Here is a 21,678-nt window from a genome sequence, read left to right on the forward strand (position 1 = left end):
TGCATTGCATACTGTCCGCTGTTTGTCACATTGTCTTTTATCGCGCAACCCCCAGCACACGCATATCTCCCAGTCGTGCTCTATTCTGTCTGTAGCCACATGATCATGTCTGACGGTGTGCCACCCACTAGTTGGGAATAAACATTATTATCTGCGCTTACCCAGCACACATACAATAACCAATCAAATCACCCACTGGGCCCCTAAGTCTAAAGAAACATTTTTATCCCCTACTGCGCGCTTCATGTTTGGCAGTCGTGAACTTGTGGACTACCAAACTATTCAAAAGGAACGTGAAAGGTGGTAATCGACTAAGATGGGTTTTCGCTCCAGGACAGTCATTGAGTGCGCAAAATCACCAGAAAGCGGATAGAAAGGCCGTCGCTTCAATATTACAGGGTATACAATTGGTTTTGTATCAAAATGAGATCAGAATCTGAGAGTGAACTGATGCCTTAAACTGATCACACACGAGAATTTTGTATTATTTCAGAATGAGTAGAAACATCTTCGTGCTTGACCGGGTGCAGCTGAACCTACCGATACGAGCGTACACGTCACGACTCAATTAGCATTCCCCTACAAGTTGTGGATTAAACCGGTTATCGTTATTATTGTCTAGAAATATGGTCCAAAAATTATGTGGGTGCCGAGGCAGCTCTATTCAACCTACTGGCATGATTTGAACATAGTTCATGACTGTTACTCAAGCAATCATCCGCAATTTACAGGTTATGAGTGAAACGGTGCACTGTCCCCGCGTTTTCTCCGAGGTTCGTGTGCAAGAATATTACTGCGATGCATTCGCCCTTACTTGATGTATTTCAAGATTATTGAGGGAAGCGCCCCGGTTTTACGACCAACAGCTATGGAAAACGGTGTCCAACGGCTGCATCAGATTATTCCACTGCAGTTGCCCACCGTAAAATGTTATCAAGTTCTGTCCTTCGTCACCGCCTGCCCCACTTGCCAGTGCGCACTACGACTTAACGTGAGGTTGTTATTTACTGGTTAAATTTGGCACATTAGTCGCGTGCTTACACGTGTATGAATATGCACGCATCCCGTTTGGTGATACTGAACCTATTACATTATTATTATTGTTATTATATATTACAAAAATAGGTCCATAACACGTTTGTTCTGTTTGTCCTGGGCTTAAATTTGATGCACGCAGCAGCTGAACAAGGAAATTTACATATCCGCACGCACATGGCGATAAACACAACACAGCAGAATGGTTGATATTGGTCAGGGTCAGTACTCTTGCTTAAAAGTCGCAGTGCATTTCCAGTAAGCACATTCGGATATCCCCCGTGTGAATTGGAGCATAAGGTAGCTGCCATCAATAACTTCAGCCAATTCTCCTGAAACACGAACAGCATCGAATACTCCATGGGCCGAATCTGCGAGCCTACGTCCCTCTTCTCATGTATACTATACGGTTCTCTGCCGTGTATATTAGTGCATGGTGAACGACAGCCACTGACCGACAAGGACAAAACCGACCCGGGAAACTTGGGCAAAAGCCTCGATCCTGTGCATCAATCAGTGAGTCCGTGAATCCGTGAACAAACTGTCGACCAATCCGCTGTCGGGTTTGTGGTCGCCAGCTGACTGCGGAGTGCGGATCTGCGCACACTTCTCCGCAGTTCAACACCGATTTCGGGCAATATAGCACACCGGCAATACCCAAAAAGGCTTTTAAGCGCAGAAACAACACCCACCTAATATTGGCTTATTGTCGGGGCTCGTTGCGGTGAATGCACTCTGGTGATGCATGTAATTCTGTCGGGTAAGTGAACTTCATAGCATTAGTTTCTAGTTTCGCTTCCAGCTTCATTTGAAGCAGGTTGGGAGGAGATTTACCTTTCTAAGCTTCTCCGGCATTCCGAGTGGCTTTAAATACACCGTATGGGTCCTTTCAGAGATGCCGCTCCATGACGACATCCATCCCAAAAAGCGAATGGAAAGCGTTGTAGAGGTATCTGATTTGTACTACCCCAGTGCACTTAACTAATCTGATTGATGTACATGCATTTGGTTTGACTGGTCTCAATTCCACTAATGGACTAGGAAAGTCTCAGGAATGGCGCTCTATAAGAAATGTAATGGCAATTTGAAGCCCACAGCCATTTGTCATGTTTTCGTGCATCCGCAGCTAATAGGTGGTCCTCAAGTTGTTAATAAGTGTTGGAGTCGGGAGCCGAGTATGGTCCGTGTTGACTTCCGTCCCTCCGTCATTCCCCTACCCATTTGCCCTGTAGGCATCCTACATTTTTTGAATTAGGGATGGCTCCTGCCGATCGGCCATGAAAGTATCTGTTTAAATTTCTTACAACTCCTGCTGTGAGACTGCGAGTGTCATCTTCGTATACTGACCGCCTATGAATACAGAATGGCCGAATCATTAAGAAACGCCGTGCGATAGTTGTACGATGCATTTCACAGTTCTGTGGCGGAAGAAGACAAACCAAAGGCGAAGCTACTCTAGCGGCAAGGTTTCAACACCTTGCGTGTAACTGAGGACTCTCCTACCTGAACCGCTTTTCAAGCTAGAGTGGATGTTGTCATCACTGAAACCGATGTTCAGAGTGGGTTCAGTAGTCTTCGGCGTGTGAAATCTGAAAAACCCCACCAAGGACGAAATTGGGCACCGTTTCCAGATCAGTTATCTTCGGTCAGCTGAGCGGCATGGGCTTCAGAAAGATGGTCAGGCTTTCCAGCCCGCTGTTAACTAAAGAAATTGACCCATTGTGATAACGTCCGAAACTAGATTGATGTCTATGTGGACCTCAATCGTACTCTGGAGGCTGGCATCTTACGGGTGTCTGGAAGAATTTTAATTCACGGGTCGAAGAGTCGTCGCGTGCGCATTTCTGGTCAGTTTTAATAACATTGGGATCTAGTACACTGCAGCAGCGGTGTCTTCCAGGAATTGTGATGGGTTTTGAGTTTTTCCAAGCGTTTAAATGACCTGCCGGTTGAACTACGAATCCCAAGTCACATTTCTGCGGGCAAACTCAGTCTCAAGGAAGTGACAACTATGTGGAAGTTTCAGATGGGCCCCTAACTCTCTTAACAACCGGCCTCGACTGCGGATTGTGTTCAATCATGAAAAGTGCTGTGCTATGTTAATTTATCGTTTTCAACGGGTCGCAGTGCATCCTACCGATGGTTACTCGTTAAGACAAGCTATATCGGGGGAGGGGCTCTAGATAGCTTAATAGCCAAGACGCGAACGTACAGACCGAAAGATCCGTATTTCGGACCCAGCCTCTGCAGCCCGACTGCCCCTTCTCAGGCCTCGACAACTTGGCAATATCTCGGACCTCGAGCGGCGTGGCAGTGAGGCGCCAAAGGGGCGTTACAGCTGAATGAACCTAGGAGCTCTGATAACACCGGGTCTCAAACATTTTGAGGCTTAGAGAAAGATGGCTACGAAGTCTGTGTGGGTAATTAGAAGGCCACATGTCTCCGGACGTTTTTCGCACGTTCGGATGTAGGTTCCACCTGCAGTCTTGTAATTAGAGTGTTTGATCTAAGCGCACGCTCAAGGGATCGGGTTGGTTGCTGATGTCCACCTACTCTGCCCGTTCGTTCTATGCGAGGAAGAAGTTTGATTTACAACCTACTCCTCCGAAATATCCCTAGATAGCCTCCCAATTACTTTACCGAGTAGACGTCAGGCCAACTGGTTCATGCTTCTTCTTTGAACATGGAGTTCGCAAGGATCATCTCAAGTGAATTTCTACACATGAGGGATAGCACTGTATCAGTCCTGCCAGCAACTATAATCCCGGACTAACTGTTCTAGATTTACATAGATATTTTCAGCGCTAGAGGAGTTAGTTTCGTAATCTTTTAACCCGGCAAGGCACCGGGCCTGGTTGATTTGTTCGTCACACTTTTTCCATAAGTTGTTGACTGCCTGGTGAGCTGTCTGACGAAGATGTGGGACGAAAAGAGAATGCCGGCAAAGTGTGCTTGAAGCCTTGAGTAAAGAGAGCAAGAGCATCACTAAAACGTCATCGTGGCATCAGTCAGTTAGCCGTAGCACCCGAAATGCTGTGACTAAGGTAGGTTGATTGCCGGTTATGGACGAATTCAATTGGGTTTCTAACTGACCGAGGACGCATTGATCACATTTTCGCCTGAGTAATGCCACCCAAACATTCGAAATTGGTGATTTTCTTGGTCAGAGATACTTCTGACTCTGTTCGCCATTACCAACTGTGACTGCCTCTGGCGATCAAAGAAGTTCTAAGTTTTTACCCCTTATAAAGGCACTATATACCAACTTTTGTGGGTGCGTACGGATATGCGGCAAGCTCTCGCCTGAGGTCACGTCCATTAGAGCATAAGACAGGGCTACTCATTCTCATCATTCCCCTTCGACTTTGTTATTGAAACCTTGGTGGTCGAAATGCTCCCGGGGTGGTTTCCCACAAGCATGGAATGTCATTCTCTTTGGTTCACGTCCTTCAGAAATAAACCGTTTTAACTAATCTAGGTCTGCTGTCCCTGTGGGTATACGCTTCACACCTACAAAGTATGAAGAACTGCTACAGGAGTTGGTAGAACCAAACCCAAACCGCGTGCTTGTAGAGCAGACAGTCGACCCGACAGGTTAATCTATTTGTTTGGGCATTTGTATATGTTCCAGTGGACTAATGGGGCGAGATGGCCGAAGTGGTTAGAGCGCGGATTACTAACCTGAAGGTCCGCGGTTCGAATCCGACCTCCGCCACTCGACTTCCCCTGTCTAGGCTTGGGCAACCTGGCAGTATCCCAGCCCTCATGCTCCCTTCGGGTGGCATGGCAGCTAGGCACCGGAAGGGTGCTACAGCTGAACGCTTCAGTGGACTAGTTGGTGACGAGTTCACCTCGAATCCAAAAGACCGGGGTAGCTTATACCAACCTCCGGCACCTGTGGCATTGGTGGCAGCGCGATCCATTCTACTCTATGGATCGAAATTGTGGTATTCATACACAGTGCGTAATAAACTCTCGCCGTCTCTGAGTTATTCACTGGGTGTGTGAACAACGAATTAGCAGTAACCAGGTACGTTGTGTTTTCAGGAACAAAGAGCTTTCTTTACAGACCATATGATCTTGCTTCATAGGTTAGAGTACGTTCTTCGCATACCAGAAAAGATTTACCCCTGCGGAGCTGTTTTGCTGTCTTGTGGTGAATGTAAACGACCGGAAGGCGGTAGGGCATGACTGGACAACGATATTTCGAAGCCTTAACCGGTAAGTTCAATCGGATTGACCAGGACCGCTTCCCTTGATAGGGATCCTGGGAGTCGACTCATCAGTGTCTAATGGTACGGCAGACAAGGTTACGTCATAACCGATAATAAATGCCTTCACTATGTAGCTCCTCGTATCCCCAATTTATCAATTGATTAGAGTGATTCAGCACACTATAGTTAGTTGGATCGTTGCTTCAAATGCCTGAGTACGTATCCCCTAGTTTCCCATTTTCTGTAACCAAAGCAGTAGCAGTTCAGTGCATGGTCCATAGCCGATTAACTGAACCGGGCTGATAAATCGGAGGAGTTTCTTTGATTTAGATGACAGCTCGATTCCAGAACCATGTCCCACCTACCAATTTTCCTCGTTTGTGTTCCTTTCTGGACCGGTTACTGGTCGCGTTGTTGTGCATTGACGGGTTTCTTGCATCAAAAGTGCCTGAATTTAGGTCTAGCGTCCAATTTTCTGCACGCAATGGTAGCAGCTGCATTAAATGTGAAACCAGCGGTTCGAAGTAGCCTTAGATAAGTGTGGGAAAAGGTTACGTTAGCTAGAAAGCCCACCTGTGGGTTTCGGAGCTTGAGGATATCGATCCGTTCATCGAGGTATGTACGCTGTCCATTGAAACATATCATTCGTCGAACAAACCAAGGTGTGGTCATGGTAGACAGATATATTGCAGTATTATCGTCAGTCTTTAACACAGCCTCACCAACAATTACTGTTTCCGGATTGGCTCCTCTGTCTCCAACGCTGGTGAGGAAATAGCAGGCGCACAGGGACGTATTGGTAGGTGCTTTTGGCAGAGGTTGCACATGAAAGTAGACGGTTAACCGCGCGCCACTGTAACAGTCGTTTTCTTCATTATGACAGTTACCCAATGAATGTCGACTACCCAAGCTACTCCGAAAATCTTTGCGTCGATATCTATAATACCGCTGTGTTAATACCCTACCTCCCCAGGAGCTCCTGCAGGTTGCGTCTTTTTTCACATCACCATTGCAGTTGGCTTTGGAACGCATAAAACCTCAAGAATGAGTTGTTTTCTCCTATGTTCTGGGAAATTCAAGTGCACCATTCAGGCGTGTACCACCAAGCCAAAAGCAAAGCACGAACCAGTCGATCAGAGCAGATTCAACCAACTTAGCGAGGTATGGGCTCAGGAAACATCATTGTCACTTTTGAAGTCCGTTGGTACCCTCATTTGTCCGAAATCTGATATTCACAACAGTGGATTGTATGGTAAGACCCATATTCAGATGCTCCTGAAAGGTCGATGGACTTCGAATTGGTGGGATACAAGGTACAGTTAGTGCGGCATTAAAACATTCTTTAACGTAAACACTTGATAATATGAATGAAGCGCAACTGTAATGTATCATATTGGTTTGAACAGAAAGTGGAATAAAACTTCACGGCGAGCAGTCCTGAGGGGAAGTTCTTACCTTCAAAATCGACTGATGATCCTTGAGGCTGGACTAAGTAAAATGACATTTAGGAAGAGCTTCAATGCATCCTAGGCCGCCTTGCTCACTTCTGAGCATTTATTGGAGTGACAATCAACATTTGCGTTTCTGCAATCCATTCAAATAAGAGAGACTAAAACGCTATGGGTACCACTGTGTTAACCAATGAACAGCTGAGGCGCCTGCGTGTCTAGAGTTTCGATGCCATACTACGCGTTTGGTAATAGGCGAAGACGAATTTGTGACCAATATCTCCATTACATCTGTGCTTTCAGCGTTCTACAGCTATCTTGCCCACTGTACAGGGTCGACCATTGTGGGGGTTGTTTCGTGAAGTCAGAGGTACCTTGTACCTAAAGTATTTACCGATCCAACGACCCATGGATTGATTTTCGAGACAGACTAATGATTCTGAAGTTTTGATTGTGTACACCTTAGTGGATTGAACTTGTGAACCAAGTCTATGTTTTCGAACAGTTTCTCCCACTTTCGAAGCTTGTGAAGTATGCTCATACAGGCGTGTGTGCTTACCGGTTTGCTGACGGACACAAGTATTCGAATCATTTGCATTCGGTGTGTCATATTCTGCGAGTATTTGTTTCCATCGTTTGTTTCCGTCGGTAAGTGGACTAACCAGTTGGCACACTAATCAAAAAGTCTAGTTGTGATAACTTCCTTCTAAAGTGGCTTCTGTCCGTTGCGGTCTACTTTGTCAATGGTCGATCAAGTATTCGCTTACGTTCATTGTTAGCTGTTGGCTTACAATCTAAGAAGTGGCCGATCTTTCAACTTCATATTTCGTTTCAGATATACTTATATTGACGTCTTGGTTTTGTTCGTAATGTTACTGATTTTTTCGTTCTGTTTCCAGAGCCAGTCCAATGGTATATTTCACAAACCAAGGGGTCGCCATATTTGGACGCCACTGACGGTAGTTGTGAATCTTTCACTCCAACGTCGCTTTCACGTTTTTCTATTAGGTGATAACTTTACATGTCTTGAATTCAATGACACCGGGGAATTGCTTGCTGTAGGGGATAAGGGGGGACACGTGACTGTCTTTAAGGCCAATGATGAGGTAAGTTTTCATCCTTAAGAGTCTTACTTCCTTCTGTCGTGAACAGGACGATGGAGTATACGACGTCTACTGCGCCTTTACCAGTCATGAACCAGAGTTTGACTATCTGAAGTCGCTAGAAATCGAAGAGAAGATCAATTCCATCAATTGGCTCCCAAATGTCACTGCTGCGCATCATTTGTTGTCAGCAAATGGTATGTTCATCCATACTGAGTGATTTTGTCAATGCTGGCGCTCTGTTAGCCACAGTCTTTGCTCTACCGATGGAAGATCAAAATGAACTAGGCGTCCGTAAAATGCCCAGTTTCACCTTCACTCCAGAGAGAGATTATGTTAATCGCTGTACGGACTATAGTCTCAATAGTACCGTCTGCTCGCTTCACTGTTGGTTGTGAACTAAGTCCCTGTGTTACAGAAGCGGTTGTGGGTCTCAGTAAATATCTGGCTTCAACTATAAGCCAGTGTTCGCAGAGCTCATGTTGTGTCTGACTTTTCAAATGACGTCGAATGTCTTATGTTATTTGTGCACCAGTATGCAACTTTTGTAATAAATCTTGCGCAATATACTGGGGTAATACGTGGGTAGCTTCTATATCCCAGGAATCAACTGAAAGGAAATGGTACAAGATTTCGAGGCTCCTCACATGGTACCTGCATTTCGCAGTTCAAAGCGCCACCCATGCAGCTGACTAAAAATTTAGAGATTATCGGGCTTTTAGGGTGTTCTTTCACAGATGTCAGCTCTGCAAACGACGTCCTGGAAAGTTGAGCAATATGCCTGAAAACATAGGATTTCTCAGACTGCATGCAACTGAGGCTTTCGCTTTCGTGTCCAACTGCTGCATCTGGCTGGTTCGTGTCCCATAATAAATAACATTGAATCCGAACGTGTTACTCTTTTCACTGGCGTCCGGACGGGGTGCAGAGTTTGACCTAATTCTACCCGGTTTAGCTAAACCGCCTCCATATGACAGGGTATTTCTTCAACAAGACAGATCAGTAATGAGTATGACTCACTGGCTGATGCAGGTAGATGAAAGTCAAACCGATACGGGTATCTTCATTCAGTAGTCATGTGCTGCACAAGTCTTCATACCAATCTGGTCAATCCGTTTTGGCGTACTCAGATCACGTTGGTTTTGTCTGCGGAACTCGGCTGATCAAGGAACTCAATTTCTGCCTATGCTGCTCTCTGGTCAAGCGTTTCCAATGTAGGGTCTTCCCTCTTAAAGAGGATCAATGATGAAATTCAGAACCGAAGGAAATTTCCCTCGTTTGTAACTTAATTTATTACAGGCGCTTTGTTATGTCCCCCTTTTTCCATTTGGTTGCACGGTTCACATGAATGTTTTCCGCATAGGATCTACGGTGACTTGCTGCTGACACAGAATGAATAGACTTTTCTCGCTCATATTTATGGTGTTTTGGAACAGTTACGAATGATGACCGGTCAGACGAAAGGCGTAATAAACGTGACTTACGACCGAGTTTTGAGTTCTCAACTGTGTTGAAGCCATCATTATGCAGCCCAACCCATCCGCGAAACTCCTCTCAGTTAGAGATAGATTGAGGGTCTTTGGCAAATCTCAGTAACAGATTAGTTATTCTTTGAGGCATCGATTTTATTCTACTCAGACCTGATGCCCTTTCGTTCCAGACAAAACAATAAAACTATGGCGATTGTCTGAAAGACGCAGAGAAGCGTACAATTTCAACACTCGCGACGACGATGGCTCAGAGAGCTTGTGGAATGCAGACCAGTCCAACTCATCCATCATCGGTCCCCCAGTTCCCACTCTCAGGTCCGCCACTCAACTACGGATTCCTCGGTTTCGTCCGGTCCCGCATTTGACTGTGGAGTCCCGCCCTCGTCGTATGTATGCCAACGCACACATGTACCATATCAATGCCATATCTCTTAATTGTGATCAAGAAACATTCCTTTCTGCAGATGATTTGCGCATTAACCTTTGGCATTTGGAAGTTTCTGATCAGTCTTTCAGTAAGTGCCTCGTTCCCCACATCCGCTTTTTACTAGTTGTTGCTGCGGTTAATTCTTTCCCTTCAAAAAGATTGGCTGTTCCTTAAAAGCATAGTAGCACGTTTGTGCTCACCTGGGTTCGCTGTGAACCGCAGGTTATGCTCCATACAGTAACTCCCCAGGAGAAAAGGATCCAGTTAACTTTCCTGAGGTGTGGCCTTTTTCTGGGGGGGGGGTCGTTGTCGACTGTCCATAATGATGGTTTTGGAGGTTTACTGTCCATATAATGTTTGCTGAGTGAAATCGACCGACAGTCTGTGACCTGGCAAGAAAGTATGAAAGCACTAACCAGTAAACTTAGTCGCGTCGACAACTGCCGTCTCTCTGGATAGGAATCTCGGGATCCGATTCATGAATGGTTATTGACACTCTCAGTCAATGGTGGTCGTGCATCAAAGTCATCGCCTACAATGCATAGCTGTCCAGCTTCCCGAACTGACTAATTATACCATCGCTTTCAATGCTTGGCTGTATCTCCCCTGCTCTCCCACTTTCCGTTGACCAAAACTGTAACAGCTGGAACCAATATACCCTCAGTGCATGGTTTGTAGCTGATAAACTGAACTGAACTGAACTTTTATTACCATGATTCATCTGCGTTATGTGATCAACTCACCTTCACATGATGAATGTTCACTTATTCCCAACTTAGTGTATATTCTAGTGTTCGACTGCCTTCTTAACCAAGAACTGATTGGGTGCTTTCTTTTCGACCGAGCGTACTGCTTACAACGAAACATATTCATAGCCTAATACGTGTTATCATTACTATGCCCTTGCTGTTTAGCTCACAATCTCTGCGTCTCTGTTGGATTATTACATTATCCCATCACTACTGCGAATTAAAGAGCAAGCAACCTTGGTCGTATTTGAGGGGCACCCGTATTTGGAGGAGGAAATAATCTAGAATATTTTACCGCTACATAGTTCTGCTCGTGGCAACTCGACATATTTTACGACTATGTAAGATGTTCTTGGTCTCATACGATTAATTGCATCAATCTTTTGAGCGTTTTCATGGCTGCTAGCACACTTCTATCTCTGGTTTTATAAAGGGTTTACGCTGTCTCCGAAATTGGGATACGCCTTTCACCTGTCCAATAGCCGATTTCCTGTGCAGTTCTCGTCAGTTCTGGTGAACCTAAGCTTTCAAGTCAAATGTTGGGTCACATTTTTGTTGAATATCGGTTATCCGGTGAACCTGAAACGGTATAATCGCGCCGCTCCACCCACCACCCAATGACCAGAACGTTTTGGTCTCAATAAGGCTTTTTCACTAAAAAGTTTACATGTGCATTACTGTAGCGTAGCAGAGAACGGAAACCAATCTACCATATGGTTCTACCAGCCAAGAGCCAAGTCCATTAGGCTGATTCAGTCTGCCTGAAACAGACGAGGAGATTATAGCTGAGGAACGTACCCAGCTCATCAAGTTAGAATGCATGGCCTCTTCACTGGCTTTTGTGCAAGAACTTCATCTGCTATGCGAACTAACAGCGCGAGCTGGTCTGTTTATCTTTATGTAACCAACCTTTATGTGACTAACCAGGAGGCCTTACTACGCACGAACATCTCCCTTTCTAGTGTAAGGTCATGTGGACATGCAGTCACTGAGCACGCCACTTACAATCCAGGGAGAGGTGCTGGAAGTTGTGGAGCGTTTTAAGTATCTTGGAAGTTGTATTAGTTCTGATTGTAGTGTGACAGATGAGGTGAATGCACGAATCTGCAAGGCTCGGGCCGCGTTTGCTAACTTGAGACACCTATGGCGTCAGAATGGTTTATCCCTGAATCTGAAGGGACGTGTGTATCAAGCTACAGTACGGGCTGTTTTGTTGTATGGCTGTGAGACTTGGCCTATTCGAGCAGCGGACCTGAGACGTCTTCAGGTGTTCGACAATCGTTGTCTCAGAACCATAGCTCGTGTGGGTTGGTGTCGGCGAATCCGTAACGAGGCAGTTAGAAAGCGTGTTTTCGGTTGTGTAACGGGTACTTCCATTGAAGAATGTGTCCAGCACCAGAAGCTGCGTTGGTTGGGACATGTTTTACGCATGCCGAACCATCGTTTGCCGAAGAGAGTACTGTTTTCCATGCCCAATTCGGAGTGGCGTAAACAGAGAGGTGGCCAACCCATGACCTGGCAGAGGAGTATGAAGGAGATCACGAAACGCTTGGGTGCTGTCGGTGCTACTCGCCTTCCAGGATGGGGACCGCGTGATCCTCACTGTGCCTGGTTGGAGACACTACAAGATATGGCTGCCAACCGATGTCAGTGGCGTTCTTGTTGTCAGTTTCTATCCAGATTGCCTGAGTGAATGTCTGGAGGTGTAGGCACCTCGGAATGATTGTGTTAAGCTAGCACTAAGTCCCTCCCCCATCCACCTTTATTCTTTTCTTTACAATAAGGCTTTCAAATAAGTCATGGTTGTACGGCAGTGAAGCATCGGTGTTGAACACTGATGTCATGCTGTCGATGATGATGATGATTTCTAGGTCGTCATGGGGTTGTAATACTGTAGGGTAAGCATTGTTCTCACACCTCGAGACTGTCATGGCTAATATTATTGATTGATCTGCACACCCGATTGGAATTCGACTGTCCGTATCCAAATCCTTGTCTACACAGTTCCTTTGGTTTGACTTCATTTCCCATTTTGTTCGTGTCATCAGCTGCCCTCGATCAGATTCCACCTCGATTTCCCCATTCGCTCTGTTCAAGCCATTGTAGATTTGAAGCCGCCCAATATGGAAGACTTGTCCGAAGTCATCACATGTGCCAGATTCCACCCTTCACAATGCCATCTTCTTGCCTACTCCACCAGTCGTGGAGTTATTCGCCTTTGTGATATGCGGATTCGAGCTCTGTGTGACAATCATGTCCTGGGTATGTTTACACTCTTCCTACGCCCTGTTGAATCCTGATTTCCGAATAACCTCCATCAGAAACGCTTCCATAGTTTCAAAATGTCCTTTAAACCTTTGTTTTCGAGTTCTTAACTTGGGTTTAGAATTGCTCCACGTTTCCAGCCTCCCGCCCACGTAATAGAGTTGAAATGACTCGACCATGTAGCAACTCACTCTTCTTCAGATCCAATGACTTGACGGCACAGTGATTAACTACCGTATTTATCGAGCGATGCCTAACGTGTCTTCGTCATGTTAGCGCATCAACCAGACTAGGTTCACTTTTACTCTACGCGATCTTTATCTTACAACACTGCGCTACAATCCGCCTGACGAGAGGACTTTCAAGGCTCCTGCGTAACACTACTTATAGGGTCGCTGACAAATACTGAATACTGCTCCAAATGGGGCATGAGGTGGCCTCTGTACAGCACATTCAGCTGGGATTCCATTATGTTTCCTACCAACTTCAACTTACTTTGCAATTGAGTGTATTTTACTACTCTCAGAACTTCGTCTTCCTGTGTAAAAGCGCACATAGGTAAATGGATCCGAAATTGGTGGATGGCTCAGTGGTTGGTGCACGAATTTACTGACCAGAAGGTCCGTGTTTCGAACCCGACCTCTGCCTCTCGACTTACCCTGTCTATGCTTGGGCAACCAAGCAGTATCCCATCTCTCGTCCTTCCTTCCTGTCAGTGGCATGACCCTTAGACACCGAAAGGGTGCCACAGTTGAACGAACGACGGATCCGAAACTCTCTAGTGATGTAGTCCAGTCAGCCGTTGTCGGTTCGTCAGACCTGAAGATCTGCGACATAGACTCAGCGAAACCGTTTGCAGTCATTGGAACCATTGCTCTCACTATCCATACAATTTAAATTATGCGAGCTGACATTGGTTTACCACCATAGTCGGTTCCTCCTCTGAGGTAGGGCGCCGAAACCTAATAGGTAAGGGTGAGTATGCAGATTTAAGTAGATAACACAGCCAGAGGATCTGTGTTTGAACAGTCCATGCTTGCGAAATCTTGTAATGATCAGTAGTCCAGGTCGAAAAGGGGGTTCTTGTTCATTTAGTCCTATTCTACATGTTTACAGTTCCCTTGACGGCAGACTACTAACTCAAACCGACGTAACCTCTGATCGAGATCTGTAAAACAGGTGGAACAGTTGTGGAGGTCATTGTTCCGCTCGGCGACACCCGTCATATCTCACTCGTTCGGGATACACTCGAACCTTTTAAGCCACCCCGGTTTAGTATGTGCTCATCAATACCAAACCTCTAATTTTCTTTGTTTACTTTTTATCCGTCTAGATCGTACTCGTCTGGACAGTCATTCTCTTATCTTGGAGCGATTTTATGGTTGATCACTGTCTAGGAGGAACTTCTGCACTCGGATCCTCTTCAGTACACTCACTTTCCTTTCCTTAACAAGCTCAGCTACTCTCCCGCCAGTCGGGCCCTCCTGTGTTTTGTTCACTTGAAAAACCTTCGTATCTGTGTAACAGCAACTCGATCGAGATTATCTGCGAGATAGGGAGACCCTGCTGTTAGTAACCAGTATAAGCAGGATGGTTTTCTTCTACGTGCGAAAGCGTGTATTATTGACTTTTGGCTACATGAGTTAGTCCTACGTCTGCCAGCGAGACTCCTTTGACGGTGGAAATTTTCCTTTATCTTCTGTTGAGTGTCTGATGTGTATAAAAGTGGTCAATAAATGAAACTGCATTTTTTATCTCTGGGGTCTGCCTGGTAATCGATTCGTACTGGGATATGACCGCTGTAATAATTTATAACCCAGCTCGGTCACTGTTTTCTTCTGAAGGGGAATTGCCGTAGCGTCGGTGCAATAGGGATGATATAGGTTGGACTGAAAATGGAACGTTGAAGCTCTGGTGTTTGGTTCATGTTTAGGGGGTTACAGACGAGTTCACTAAATGTGTATTCATTACATTGCACTTTCTTCTTCGTATCCTTCCCTGTCGATAGCATTCGAAGATCCGCGGCTTTCTCACAACCTAGGCTTTTTTGCTGATATTATTGCCAGTTTGTCTGACTTTCGATTCGCCCATTCTGGTCAATACGTATTGGCTCGGGACTACCTCAGTCTTAAAGGTGAGTCTAGATGAGTCCTTGCTATTTTACCGTTGCCTTTTCCCTTTTGGCTGTTTTCTCTCATGTTGACCCCCGAATAAACAAATCGAAAACCTCGTCTCGTGTAAATAATTGCCTTTAAGTGTACAGTTTTTCGGTGAGTGTATTACTTTGGAGAGTTTTTGTTCCGACTAATCAACCCATTTTGTGGGACAGTCCTGTTACCACTCACCAACGATCAACATCAACCTATACGTTTAATGGGGAATGTTGATCATCTGTCAAGTGGTCGCATAGAAATTTGGAGGTGCTTTCAGTTCTTCTCACGTCCTCACTGCGCCTAATGTCCGTTTAGTTATCACCTGGTCGTAACTGGGTCTACCTGAGTCGTTTTGCGGTGTCCGACAGAGCTGTCGGTGATGGTCACATTTGCGTTTCCTTGCGCAGTCTAGCTAGATTGATTAGTTCCGACTAAACAGCTGCTTACATGACGGATCACCATAGGTGTACTCTCTTCAAAATGCACCCTAGGTCACGGTTCAACGCGACATTTGTTATCGGTTCAGTTGTTCACGATTTTCAAGAATTTTTTTATCCCTCATGCCTTAACTGAGAAGAAGTCTGTATTTTCATATTACGCTCAAGAATCGCCAGTTGTTATTCGGTGAAGACGCTTTTATCCTTGGTTTAGTTCTTTGTGCACGTTTACACGATGTCCGGCCTTCAAGAAATCTTCAGCTAAAAGAAATGGCGCAACTTACCCACATTTGAGGGGTCGTTGCACTTGACGAACAGTTTAATGAATGTTCCACCACACGACGTTTAAATACGACGCCCATTTTAAAGTCTCCCTTCAAACAATAGTGAAATGCGCTGAATTCGAAGAAGACAACTGTGGAACTATCACTAAGTGAACATTGTCGACGGGTTTTGTAGGCGCTTCGTTTGTGGAACAATACGTTAACTTTTATCTGAATACCTCCTCGATGGAGAATTTTTCCTGGTTGTATGGTGTTACTTTGCAACATACATAATTCCTAACAGGTTCAGAAGATAGTGGACCAGATGATTTTGTATTTCGTCTTACTGGTGCAGGAAATCACGAGATTATATGCAGTGGGTGGCTAGCTCAGTATATCCAATCGACAGCTCTTATATGTGACTGCTGCCGTCGCTCCAGTGCTCCGGTGCCGGAAAAAGACTCGTCGACAAAGAACACAACAACTTTATTGCAACAAGCGAGTGCGTGCGAGTGCAAAGATTACAACGGCCCGCACTGTTTAAAGGGCTTTTTTGAGATTGATCCAGGCTTTCTGACCGACGTTTAGTGAAAACCGATCAATATCGACCGTGCTTCCATGCAATGCCTGGACACATGATCGGTCGTACTTCTATGGCGTGTCTTAACACTCATAGGCTTTTGTTGAATTGATTGAGTGATTGACTAGTCTGGATGCTTGTCGGCTTCTTAATTGAGATTTTAGTGGAGTTTTAGGGTTTCAGTAGGTTCCGGGCATTCTGGGTTTATTTCCAGGAATCCGACCTTCCTGACAGCAGTCAGAGGCATACACTGTTCAGTCGGCTTATGTTGTCGTCCATTTACTACCGTGCTAGTAGTTCATCAGGCGATTGGCTCTTTGTGGTCGCTCTCCCTCAGCCTCTATGCTTAGCTCAACTATTTTCCTTTTTTATGCGTTCCCGATGAACAATATCACACCTACTCGGCTTTAAAGTCGAGGCCGGATGTGTCATGGCTTGCCATCTATCAGGGACTGACAAACAAAAAGAAATACCATTCAGCTGTGGCACCCTTTCCTTGCCTAACTGTCATTCGACCTAAAGGAAGCATGAGGGCTGGAATACTGCCAGGTTGCCCAAGCTCAGACAGGGGAAGTGGAGATGCAGAGGTCGGGTTCGAACTACAGACCTTCCGGTCAGTAAATCGTGCTCCAACCACTGAGCCATGTCGCTGACAAATAATCACGAACTCGTACATTTTCCGCGATGGTTTGATAAAGTTTCCTTAGCATCGATTTCGTGCATTTTGTCCAGCGTGCATGCTCTCTGTATTCATTACCGTTGTTGGTACATAGGCTCGCTACATCCCGGTCACCGTAAACTTTTGTCATTTCCATCTAGTGAAATTCGACTAGGAACCGCCAAACAAAAATACCTATTCCTACATAACAACAAAGTGGTAGTCGTCGAGTGGTGATGCATCCCCTCCATCTTTATCAGCCCAAGTTAGTATTGCAGTCTTCAAACTAGTCGTACTTTGTGCTTGTCCGAGGCCAACTCATTGCTTAAGCTAAGTCAGATAGTGAACTGTCCATTGTCGTGGCAGTTTGTGTATCAACAGTGCTTCGGGCCTGATCGATCCAACTTCATATTCTGCCAATAAGCTTGGGTAGATTGCCAAACAGTGTTGAGGCAGACCAGAAAGCCTGGTTCTGTGGAATTTGTTTTTTTTTTCAGGCAAGTATCGCATTAGAAAAAAAACTGTTCATCTCCAAAACTATCTCCTCGAGATGTCGCTTCTTCTCAAGGAGTGTGTTAGAGGACGTTGGGTGTCGTAAACAATTCGGAATACACGTACAAAACAATCCACCTTTTCACTACTAGGACTTACAGTGTTTCGTGCACGTCAATGGTCAAATGTTCAATGTTGTCGCTTATTTCCTCACATTGACTGCGTTTCTAAACCACAAGATAGAATTTAAGGTACGGCGCATCCTGCTTATTGCCGTTGTCGGACGTCCTGGCCTTCTCTATTCATAAGATAACTTTATCGAGACTGGCACACTTACGAATAAGTTGGATTTTCCAACGGATAACTCTAAGGTGGTGTATGTTACACTTTGCAGGTTTGAGGCAATGACAAACACTTGTGGCAGTATTAGGGTGGCAAAAACGTCACTAGCCTGCAATTTCAGTGAATCCGAACCTAGAGACGCCGCAGTTCTTCCTACTCGATTTTTACAGTTCGAACCTTTGGATCAATTCGACTCTACGGGTGTCAGAGTAGGCGAACGGCAGTTTGAGCGATAGTACTTATCCAGTGTAGCTAAAGTACACACCATATGCATGGTGGAAGCTCTAAATTAGCAACAAGAAACTGTCTCGGACAATGGTCAGAATTGGGTCGAGGCATGATCAGTTACTGGACGCGTGATCGATCTCATTACTAGTGTCTTTTGTATTGCACACCGTCACGATACTGTTTGCTTACTTTACGCAGGATGACAACGAGGGAATAAACTGTTTCCAACCAGTGCTTCACACAGACGTGTGATACGTATGACCGTATTGTAAACAACCTGGAGAGAAAGAAATTGGAATCTCGAAATGTAGCTTGCCAAAGCCGTAGAGGTGAATGTGAAAACGGATAGCAGGCAAGCCAACAGATTCAAGTGAGGTTGTTTCACTCAAAGAGAACCAAATCATGGTCGTTCTTAGGAGGCTACCAACAACCTCAAATCTACGATGAATCAGTTTAGCTAGTCCATTGAGAGCAGATCACCAGCCACCAGGTTTGCAACTGACAACAGGACTAGTGCCCTCACAGCTGTAGTCTCCTCTGGGTGCTCAGGTTTTCCCTCTTCAGTCATGCGTTTCGAGTCTCTGGGTACATTCGCTGTAGATCAGATGGCTGTCACTCTGTTCGCCGAGCTTGGCAATTAGTTTGCAGGTGTTTCGTCACCCACCCATGATTGGTGGTGAAACGCCTGCGTAGAAATTGCCAAGCCTGGCGAACGGGCCAACAGTCACCTGATCTACAACCAATTAACCTACCCGAACCACCAATATTTCGATGTATTCTCGATACGTCCTCGCTGATGTTCTCTGCTTTAATCTGCTACAGTTCTCAACGTCCTAGCCTCCGACATTCTCATGCACCTCCGACAGCAAATATCTTCGATCATAATAAAGGGGACGTGACAAACACCAGTCCTAAGAGGTCGATCACACGTTCAGCGTGTGACCAAGGCATGGCTCATCTCCCGCCGTCATCTGGGGCGATTTCGTCACCAGACTGAAAAGAGCAGAAACAAAAAATGTCATCAGCATCCGACATTATGTCAAATTAATGCAAACAATGCAGTACTTTCGGAATTAAGTAAGAAACGCATGAACTCCATTCGTTTTTTAACCTCATGTACGTGGTGAAGTAAAAATATACAAAGCTGTATGAACACTTTCTAGCACGACTCTGGAAAACAACGCATTGACATTACTCTCTGTCCGCACCAGTCTATGTACCCTAGTAGGAATTCGCTCAAATCATTCGAAAAAATGGCTTTGTGGCCGAAGTTGGGGGATCGTTTGTTCAGCACTGTGGAAATTACTCGGATTAAAATGGCCCCAACTGAAGGTGATACTCACTTCCTTCCAGTTTATCAGCTGCTTCTGCTGGACTGTCTAGAGGAACACATGTGGTATCTAGCAACCTTATCCATGAATCCCATTTGCCTTCACCAAAGAGCCAACTAATGTCAAAAAACTGCTCTCTCGCAAAGTCTTCCAAAATGTAGCAACGATGCTCCCTCCGACCGTTCACGAATGGATTATTGAATTTTTGAACTTACAACGATCCATGGCTGTTTTCAAACCCACACTTACGCATAGAGCAGTTTTGTGACCCGTGCACGGGATGTTGGCCCATCCCTCAAAGCGAGTTCCTAAAGCGTTGCAAGTCCCGGCTTTCGGTGTTGAACCGAATCTCTCCTCACTAGTGAATTTCCCCCCATCGCTAAAGAGTGGCCTCGAAAGAGTGCCCCTAAAGTAAAATATCCTACCGTTCCTTAGTATCGTTCACATCCTTGCAGTAGAATTGGTGAGAATCACGTAACGGTGCGAGTTCTGATCGGTTATTTTACTTTATCCCTGACATTCGACTTTTGGTCGTTCTTCTTCGGAATCCAACTAGTATTATAACAGGGGAGGCAGTCTATCCTACCGGTGGAAAAGCGTTTTTCATATCCCTTGGCTGAATGGTTCTATTCAATCCATTCTTACTTTCATGTCCCTAGGAACCGATCGAGTCCAAGTTTGATGGAATTGGTGCTTAACCTTTGTTTGAAATGAGTCTGCATCTTCATAAAAGCAAGTCTTGCTGCGATTCTCCAAGGTTGGCTTTCCACTTCTCTTTTTTTAACTGTCATCGCGTGTTTGTCCAGCAGTCTCACACACTACGTCTGCTTTTGACTCAGCCAACAAGCACCTGCTCCACACCACACCAGCCCCGCAAATCCTCTGCTTGCATTTTCGGTTTCTCCCAGTTGCTCAGCACGATCGTTGGAACACTCAGCTAACTCATCCCGTCCAGCAGCATGCTTTACCCTTACGGTTTTCTGCTTGGAGGGAAACGTTGTAGCTCACCGTGCTGCTAAACAACGGTGCAACGACTACGCACCGATGATGTCACTTCGGCTGGTGACGTAACGCTTGCAACCGAATCACCAAGCTCAGCGAACTGAACGACAAGCAGCTGTCCGCTTGTTGCTCAGAATCTGAACAGCTCGTTAGCTCGCTGCTTACATAGAAGCTCCTCTCTCTGAATTTCATGCTTGCGCGGCTGTGTCCACGATACGAATGCTCATTATATTCCAAAAAGGGATTGGGCGATTATTTTTACTTGAACTCTCACCTACTGAATTCATCATTGACAGCACCTCCAGCGTAAAACACTAGGCGAATCTGGGCGAAATGGCCAGCAACCTTTTCGTATTTTCGGATCTACAGCTCCCTCCTCATCTAGAAAGACTGTTGTCGTGTCTCACCTCGATCCAGAAAGATCTTTTTTACCTTCGGCAGTTCACAGTAAAAAGGTCCGGAAATCGGTTGTGGACTAGCGTGTATTCACCATGAATAAATACATGCCTCCAGCAATTGTCTCCGCAGTTGTCGACCAATCGCTCAAATACCACTTTGTTTTATTCCCGGGACTTAACCTTTGAATTCATAGGTAGAACTTTTTAGCATTTCTGTCCTGCTAACTCTCGATGGAAACCACATTTCCTCGGAAATCAGGAAACGCAACTACTGCTTTGCTTGGAGTTGACTTCTGACGGAGCAGAATTTAGTTCTTTTTATTGTTCTAAGTGCACATTCCCCATACCGTCCAGTGAGCTTGATGACCAAACATACTATAGAGAGCAGTGGTTTAATGGCTTGTGTTCTGCAGCACGTCATGGTGCGTAAATTGATCTCGAAGACTCATCTGTAAGTCTGTTAATTCATCCGTACTATGGCTCATGGTCTTCAATGGTCACGTGATGAGAAGTAAGGTGTTTTTGCGTTTCGAATACAAAATGCAGATCTTTCAGCTCAGTCAGGAAGACTTTAAGTGAGGATCAGCCAGACCAAGAGCAGCGAGACCCCGTACTACGAGTAATCGGGCTACGAGGCGGTCTGGGGGTAAAGTCGTACTGTCCTCTGCGACAGGAGTGTGAAGGCAGTAAGGTGTTTCCCCCAGGTGACCAGCATGTCCATATTTATGGAAGCAGCGATGCTGCCTTCCCCCGAGGAAGGACGGGTTAGAAAAGGTCCGATCGTCCAACGGTTGATCGTAACCGCCGGCGCATTATCCGATACGGTCGAAATACTTTTAAAACCAAAGAGCCCGGTGCTGCTCAAAAGCACCTACTGTGCGCAGCCACATCAGGAATGAGACAGGAATGCCTTATTCCCTGCGCCCTCGGGTTAGGCCAACCCCCTGCAGCCGAGCAGGTCAGACTGTTGGGTCGTCGGCTCCGGGTAGGGTCCCCAAAGAAAACCCTACATTTTCCCACTGCCTCGTGGGTCAGACTTTTGAGTCAGAGGCTAGGGTCAGGG

The 21,678-nt window shown here is 45.6% G+C and overlaps 2 protein-coding genes across 2 annotated transcripts in view; one reads left to right on the top strand and one right to left on the bottom strand.

Annotated features, from left to right (window-relative positions):
• Window positions 1–1,395: 1,395 nt before the first annotated feature.
• The window catches only part of T265_10978 (hypothetical protein), a gene marked incomplete at both ends in the record, with an annotated part of 29,407 nt that continues 9,124 nt past the window's right edge, over window positions 1,396–21,678 (top strand). Inside the window, 6 exon segments of the mRNA XM_009177507.1 lie at window positions 1,396–1,551; window positions 7,597–7,803; window positions 7,823–7,997; window positions 9,461–9,805; window positions 12,564–12,728; window positions 14,740–14,865. Of these exon segments, the coding sequence (XP_009175771.1) occupies window positions 1,396–1,551; window positions 7,597–7,803; window positions 7,823–7,997; window positions 9,461–9,805; window positions 12,564–12,728; window positions 14,740–14,865 (1,174 nt within the window).
• The window catches only part of T265_10979 (hypothetical protein), a gene marked incomplete at both ends in the record, with an annotated part of 40,606 nt that continues 37,766 nt past the window's right edge, over window positions 18,839–21,678 (bottom strand). Inside the window, one exon of the mRNA XM_009177508.1 lies at window positions 18,839–18,877. Within this exon, the coding sequence (XP_009175772.1) occupies window positions 18,839–18,877 (39 nt within the window). The remainder of the gene's footprint in view (window positions 18,878–21,678) is intronic.

This window comes from Opisthorchis viverrini (assembly GCF_000715545.1).
Source record: "Opisthorchis viverrini unplaced genomic scaffold opera_v5_431, whole genome shotgun sequence".
Taxonomy (NCBI): Eukaryota; Metazoa; Platyhelminthes; class Trematoda; order Opisthorchiida; family Opisthorchiidae; genus Opisthorchis; species Opisthorchis viverrini.